Genomic DNA, 7596 nt, shown 5'->3' on the forward strand with positions numbered 1-7596 from the left:
CAGGAATGCTGGTGCCCAGTGGGGTGGAGCTCACAGGATGGGAACTCTGGGCTTACAGGACCAAATACACATTTGGAATAAAATACTCATTTAAGACATCTTCTGTCTGACTTCAACAGCCAAAAAAAGGGGTTTCCTGTGCTTTTATGTTAGTGTGAAGTCTGAATGTGGGGCATCCGAAAATATTTTAAGAATAATTTTAGGCACAATGCATGCAACTATAGGTTTGGAATTCTGAAACTTTAATTGATGTCTTTTCTACCATTTAAAATATTTTCCTGGGAGTACTGTAGATAAAAACCCATTCAGCTCTGACTCCATCCTCAGAGCTCCTGGAGAGGCACCAAGGATCATGTAACTCCCCCTTTCCATGCGAGTTCACAGCGTCCTAATGTCTAAGGCTGGATGAGCTGGTGTGGCCATCAGGCAAGGGTGCTGCAGACACCAGGGCCAACCTCTATGGTGTGTTTTTGTGAGGATGCTGCTCCCACAAGTCTGTTGTTTCAGGTTGCAGAATTAAAAATAATGAAGTCTATTTTTTATTTTTATGTTTTTTCTCAGAAAGACCAAGAACTTCTGTTAGGTTTGACATGTAGGATCAGATCTCCAAATGCATGAAACTGAACACTAATAACTCTGTCTCAGAGCTGGAGGAGCCTCCCAGAGACCCAACTCAAGTGCTACGTCTGAGGGACTAGCCCTGGGCAGTGTGGATAAGAACTGCCTTGTGCCCGTGGCGTGGGACCCCACCTTGCAGCTGAAGACATTTATGGTATAAACTCCATTCTTGTTTAGCACATGCTGGGACCTGAGTTAGTGAAGTGAAATTCAGTCCTGTCACATCCTACTTCTGTTTGCTGGGGCTGTGACCTCTGAAAAGACCTGAGTGAGTTAAGTTCCTGTGCACAGGGGCTGGACTTTTATTCTCTATACCTTTTATTTTGTCTCATTTTTTCTCTCTACCATTGCACGGGGGCAAAGGGTGGAGCTCTGGTCCATTTGCAGTCCAGACAGTGGGTGAGGACACAGCTTTCCTGGTGCTTGATGGTGGCTGAGTTTTGTGTGCATGAACTGCCTCTCCTCCCCAAAACCAGCCCTTTCACCCCAGAGCAGGGACAGCTCTTTACTCACAGCTCCTCCAGCCGCTGACACTGATGGAAACTGGGCAGGTCTTCGATTTGGTTGTGAGACAGATCACTGCAAGAGAGGGACCAGTGGAGGAATGTTAGGAGAGCAAGAGCACCCTGGAGCCCTCCCTTGGGTAGCAGCTATTGCTGGAGAGAATCAGAGAATGGTAGGGGTTGGAAGTGACCTCTGGAGATCATCAAGTACAACTGCCCTGCCAGAGCAAGATCATCTGGGCAGATCACTCAGAAAGGCAACGAGACAGGTCTTGAAAGTCTCCAGAGAAGGAGACTCCACAACCTCTCTGGGCAGCCTGTCCCAGGGCTCTGTCACCCTTACATAAAGTTTTTCCTCTTGTTGAGGTAGAACTTCCTGTGTTCCAGTTTGTGTCCATTGCCCCTTGTCCTATCACAGGCACCACTGAACAGAGACTGGCCCATTCTTGACACCCACCCCTCAGATATTTATAGACATTAATAAGATCCCCTCTCAGTCTTCTCTTCTTCAGATTGAACAGCCCCAGATCTCTCAGCCTTTCCTCGTATGACAGATGTTCCAGTCCCTTCAACATCCTTGTAGCCTCCGTTGGACTCTTTCCAGTAAATCCCTGTCCCTCTTGAGCTGGGGAGCCCAGAACTGGACACAACACTCCAGGTATGGTTTCACTAGGGCAGAGCAGAGGGGGAGGAGAAGGAAGATGACATGACTTCCCCTCTGAACAGCTGCAGAGAGCAGAACCCCAGGGGAGGGGATCTCTTCTGCCACACTGGCTGCTTGCTCTGAGCATCTGCCCAAGCACGGGTTACTTGCTGGTTCACCAGTTCATCTAGCCCAGCTTCCTCCAGCACAGGCTGTGAGATGACAGAGCTGCATGACCAGCCTCAGCCCCCAAGGTGGGTCCTGCAACCCTAGTGCAAGATCTGCAGCAAATCTGTAGCGTGATGGGAGCAGCAGGAGGCCAGAAATGTGGTGTGAACTGTGTCATCTGTGTTCAGAGGTATCACAGCTGTAATGTCACCCTGCCAAGGGGCTGGCAAGGTGGGGGAAAGCAGTGAGAGCAGCCACTGGCTCTGCAGGGACAAAAGCCAGTGCATGTCACAGGCAGGTGATGTAAATATGCACAAATATGGGTCCATGTACTCTCTCTCCAAACTCTGAAAGCAGAGCAATTCATGTCAGCAAAATAAACTGAGAAAGAGGAACAAGGACCCAGGTGGGGTATCCCAATAAAACTTTCCCCCAGGGAGGGGCAGGCATGAAGAGCAGGCTCTGCTGCAAAGGTTTTCAGCCTGATATCTCATGAAAACACACAGAGCATTTGGGCCCCACAAGCTGGGCCATTCCAAAGGCCACACTGGGGGCAGGGTATCCACTGAATTGGTCCAGATGTCTAAAGATCAGAGGTCTTCCTAAAGGGACAGCTTGAGCCAAAATACTGCTCTGCTAAGTTACAAGCTGTGTATTTTTACATTTTTCTCCTGTTTCAAATTTCTGTGAACAAGAATCCACTCCTGGTGCTTTCCTGGAACAAACTTGTTTTCATTTTCCCCTTGTTTGTACACAGACTGATGAGAGACAAGGGCCCTGCTTGCCCTAAGGCTGCAACTCCTGTAAAACTGGCTCGTGACTCATTTCCTGGGGATGTCTTCCACTGGGGATCTCAGGAACAAGGGGTGTGATTCCTGAGAAGGTGCAGTGTTCTTACTGAGATTATGATTTCTTTGTGCACCAGGTTAAAGAATAAAGCCCACCCTGTGCTCAGCACTGTTCAGTGCCTTGGCAAGCAGGTGGAGCCAAAGCAGCTTGGAGTCACGGAGTGGTGGGGGTTGGAAGGGACCTCTGGAAATCATCCACTCCAATCCCACCTGCTAGAGCAGGGTCACCTACAGCAGATCCCACAGGAACACATCCAGGCAGGTTTGGAATGTCGCCAGGAATGGAGACTCCACCACCTCCCTGGGCAGCCTGTCCCAGGGCTCTGTCACCATCACAGTCAACAAGTTCCTCCTGTTCAGCTGGAACCTCCTGTGCTCCAGTTTGTGCCCATTGCCCCTTGTCCTGTCACTGGGCAGTGCTGGGAAGAGTCTGGCCCCATCCTGCTGACACCCCTGGAGATATTGAGGGTTGATGAGATCCCCCCTCAGTCTCCTCCTCTCCAGCTGAACAGCCCCAGCTCTCCCAGCCTTTCCTCACAGGCAGGTGCTCCAGTCCCCTCAGCACTTGGGGGCCCTGCCCTGGACCCTCTCCAGTAGCTCCTTGTCCTGCATGAACTGGGGAGCCCAGAACTGGACACTATACTCCAGATGCAGCCTCATTAAAGCATAGCAGAGGGGGAGGAGAACCTCCTTGACCTATTGACTACACTCTTATTGATGCATCCCAGGAGGCCACTGGCCTGAGCAAACCCTGATCTGCTGCTGCAGCATCACGTGAGGGACCATGGCCAAGTGGCCTTGCAGGTCTCCATCAGGTCAGGACTGTCCCCTCCCAGGATGTGACTGAGGGGACAGGGATCTACTGGAAAGAGTCCAATGGAGGCTACAAGGATGTTGAAGGGACTGGAACATCTGTCATGCGAGGAAAGGCTGAGAGATCTGGGGCTGTTTAGTCTAGAGAAGAAAAGACTAAGAGGGAACCTTATTAATGTCTTTAAATATCTGCAGCGTGGGTGTCAGGAATGGGCCAGTCTGTGTTCAGTGGTGCCTGTGACAGGATGAGGGGAAGTGGCACCAAGAGACAACACAGGAAGTTCCACCTCAACATGAGGAGAAACTTCTTTCCTGTGAGGGTGACAGAGCCCTGGGACATGTTCCTGTGTGACCTGCCCTGGGTGTTCCTGCTGCAGCAGGGGGGTTGGACTTAGAGGTCCACGGTCTTCAGAGGTCCCTCCCAACCCCTTTGATTCTCTGATTCTCTGATTCCTCCAGCTGATGGCACTTGGTGGAACTGCTGTAGCTGCAGGGAGCCATGGCTGGGGCAGAGCACCGTGTGAATGACTTACCCCTGGTTGCTGGTCTGTGTCCAGTGAGGAGCTCTGGAGCTCTGCTGCCCTTCACATCCCCCCCTTTGCACTCTCCCCACCCTTGCCTGGGCCAGACTGTCTCCCCCTGCTGCAGAGCAAGGAGGAGGCAGAGGTGGATGTTCCTTGTTGCCTGCAGCCCTGAGTCCAGAGCATCATGCTGGGATGAAGCAAGTTCAAGAATGAGCAGAGCTCAAGGTAGTGCCCAAGGAGATGGTGGTTTCTGCATGGAAAGGATGATGGAAACAAGAACCACAGGATGCTGTGCCACAGTTGACACCTCCCTGAGCCAGACAGGAAGCAAGCCTGGTGGCATTTTTCTGATGGCATTTTTCTCCAGACACAAAAGGACAGAGGAAGGTGTTACTCACAGGACTCGGAGGCTGGGCAGCTGCTGGCACATCCCTCTGGGGAGTAAATGTATCCCTGCTCGAGTCAAGGTCCTAGAGGGGTGGAGGAGAGAGAAGAAATGGTGTCACTGGGAGCTAGCACACAGACTGTCAGACAGCCCGGATACTGCTCCCAGGTGGTGGCAGGAGAGACAATATCAATGGGATAATGAAATACCTGGAGACAAACACCAGCTGGCTTGGGCAGGGGTGCTGCTGCTGGGGTGAAGGGGGATGTGTCTGTAAGAAGTTCTGTGATGCTGCTCATTACTGAATTCACTGCTGTCCTTGGCCACCTTGAGGGCAGGTGGCAGTGCCCTCCATGACATGCTCTGCCATCCCAGTTTCTCATTGTTCTGGTGATGCTCCTGGTGCCACAACTTCCTCAGAAACCCGTTTATGGGGACAGGCAGTGTGTCCCTGTGTCCATGAGGCAAGGCATGGCCAGGTCACACCCCTGGCCTGAGGCTTTTCTGGGTCCCAGGCTGGGCACAGTGTGTGGAACCAAGAGCATGGGGTGGCCAGAGGCAGCACGTCCTCCAAGTTCCTGCTCTCCCTGCTCTGGTGGTGTGAGGATGGGACCCAACCAGTTCCAGGAGCCTGGGTAGCAGGGGTGTCCCTCACTGCACTGTCCTTGAGTTGAGTTGAGTCCTGTGTGCAGTTTTGGGTGCCACAGTAAAAAAAGGATATAAAGCTACTGGAGGGTGTCCAGAGGAGGCCACGAGGTTGGTGAAGGATTTAGAGGGGATGCCCTACGGGGAGTGGCTGAAGGGACTTGGTCTGTTCAGAGTGGAGAAGAGGAGATTGAGGGGAGACCTCATGGCAGCTCCTGCTTCCTCAGTAGGGAAGGAGGAGGAGGAGGCACTGACCTCTTCTCTCTGGTGACCAGTGATAGGACCCAAGGGAATGGCAGGAAGGTGTGCAGGGGAGGTTTAGGTTGGACATTAGGAAGAGATTCCTCACCCAGAGGGTGGTGGAGCACTGGAATGGGCTCCCCAAAGAAGCAGTGATGGCTCCAAGCCTGAAAGTATCCAAGAAGCATTTGCACAACACCCTTCAGGGACATGGTGTGAACTTTAGGGTTGTCCTGTTCTGGGGCAGGAGTTGGGCTGGGTGATCCAGGCTGTCCCAGGAGGTGGTTGAGCCACCAGCCCTGGAGACATCGAAAAAGGCAGATGTGGTGCCAGAGGACAGGGTTTAGTGGTAGATGTGGCAGAGTTGGGGTAGTGGTTGGACTCAGTGAGCTTGAAGGTCTTTTCCAACCAGAGTGATACTGTCCTGGCAGTGCTGGAGGGAGGGAAGGAGGGAAGGAAGGAAGGAGGGAAGGAAGGAAGGAGGGAAGGAAGGAAGGAAGGAAGGAAGGAAGGAAGGAAGGAAGGAAGGAAGGAAGGAAGGAAGGAAGGAAGGAAGGAAGGAAGGAAGGAAGGAAGGAAGGAAGGAAGGAAGGAAGGAAGGAAGGAAGGAAGGAAGGAAGGAAGGAAGGAAGGAAGGAAGGAAGGAAGGAAGGAAGGAAGGAAGGAAGGAAGGAAGGAAGGAAGGAAGGAAGGAAGGAAAGATTGGAGCACACTCAACCCAGAGAGAGCAAGTCACGGAGAGGAAAGCTGCTCTCAGGAGCCACAGGGGTGAAACGAAGCAGAGAGATGAGTGGCCAGGGAGAGGCAGAGCTGAAGACAACCAGCTGCACAGCACTGTGAAAACTGCCCTCCCTGAAACACGACAGCCTTGGAGGAGGAGGAACACAGAGAGCAGGGCAAAAAGGGGAGAGTTGCCACTCACAAAACTTCTAGGCTGGTGGTGCCTTTAAGGTCTGGGAATTCTTTGATGTCTGTTGCACCATTGAGTGACCTGTAGAGAAAGGAGGGTGAAGTGAAGAGGACAGAAGACCCAGAAGCAAGTGGAGTTGCCCAAGGTCCCAGACCCATCAGCCTTGGTAGATAATCTGCTTCCTCACACCCAAATGTGGTGATCAGAAGCCGAGAACCTTCCCCAGCCACTCACATTCTTGGCATGTTCTCTACTCAAATTAAAGAAAAAACCTTAAGAAGTTACCATGGGTAAGGTAAGCAGGACATCCCACCCCAGGCTCCTGTAGCTCAACATTGGGATCTAAAGCACCTGGAGGTGTTGGAGGGATTTATTGAATTTGCCTGAGTGTGTGCTCAGCAGTGAGAGGCTGAGGAGTCTCATACATGGAGATGCTGAGGTTGCCTCTGCCTCAGTACTTAGTGCTGGGCCACAGTAGGTCAGCTGTTGGGACAAGCCACCCAGAGCAAGTCAGGCACCATGGATCAGCTGTGGTATCAGGGCAGGCTTAGGAAACAGTCACTGCTGGCTGCCCACTGGGGATTTGTGCCAGGGCACTGGTGTTACGGGACACACGTTCCTCCACTTCTCCATCTTTGGGAGGAAGCAGATGCCTTCAGGTCCTTGTGTTGGGGCAACTACACAACAGCTCAGGGTTTCCTTGAGCACCAAAAGCTGGGGGCAGTGCAGCTGTGTAGACTTTAGAAGACCCCAGGGCCTCTGAGCTGGGTGGGCAGGAGGAATGAATTGGTCCCTCCAAAATACCCTTCTCAAAATTATTCTTCCTCAGCAGAAAATATCTGCAGTGTGCACTCCTGGGCTCCCTGCCCTTAGGGCTGGCCAGGAAAGCAGAATTGTGGTCTTCCATTGCCAGAAGGGCTAAAAAAGAAGAAGACAGCTGGTAAGGTGTCCAGCTCACAGGGCTTGGAGCTTGGATGTGTTGCCTGTGTGCTTCGTGAACTTACAGAGTGTGGAGCTTTGGCAAGTACTGGAAAGCAGATTGTCCCACAAACTGGATGGGGTTGTCATAGAAGTGGCTGCAAAGGAAACCAGTAACTGGTCAGATTCTGCTGTGCATGAAGAGAAGATGCTACTACAGGTCAAGAGCTGTGAAGCAACTAGTAGTAAGCTTTGCAGGAGGTGCTGGCTATCCTGTGAGGAGCCCTGGCTTTCCAGATAACCCCAGGCTCTCCCACTAGCCTGGTTCGAACATGGGTACAACTAAGGTCTTCTGCTGCTCTGAAATGTGCTCTTAGGGTC

The 7596-nt window shown here is 52.1% G+C and overlaps 1 protein-coding gene across 1 annotated transcript in view; it reads right to left on the bottom strand.

The window, feature by feature from the left end:
- Positions 1 to 7596, bottom strand: part of LGR6 (leucine-rich repeat containing G protein-coupled receptor 6) — a 151326-nt gene that overhangs the window by 14550 nt on the left and 129180 nt on the right. The window contains exons 9-12 of the mRNA XM_009999633.1: positions 7302 to 7373; positions 6310 to 6378; positions 4516 to 4587; positions 1132 to 1197 (exon numbers count right to left, since the gene is read on the bottom strand). Of these exons, the coding sequence (XP_009997935.1) occupies positions 1132 to 1197; positions 4516 to 4587; positions 6310 to 6378; positions 7302 to 7373 (279 nt within the window). The remainder of the gene's footprint in view (positions 1 to 1131; positions 1198 to 4515; positions 4588 to 6309; positions 6379 to 7301; positions 7374 to 7596) is intronic.

This window comes from Chaetura pelagica, unplaced genomic scaffold (genome assembly GCF_000747805.2).
Source record: "Chaetura pelagica isolate M959 unplaced genomic scaffold, ChaPel_1.0 scaffold286, whole genome shotgun sequence".
Lineage (NCBI taxonomy): Eukaryota > Metazoa > Chordata > Aves > Apodiformes > Apodidae > Chaetura > Chaetura pelagica.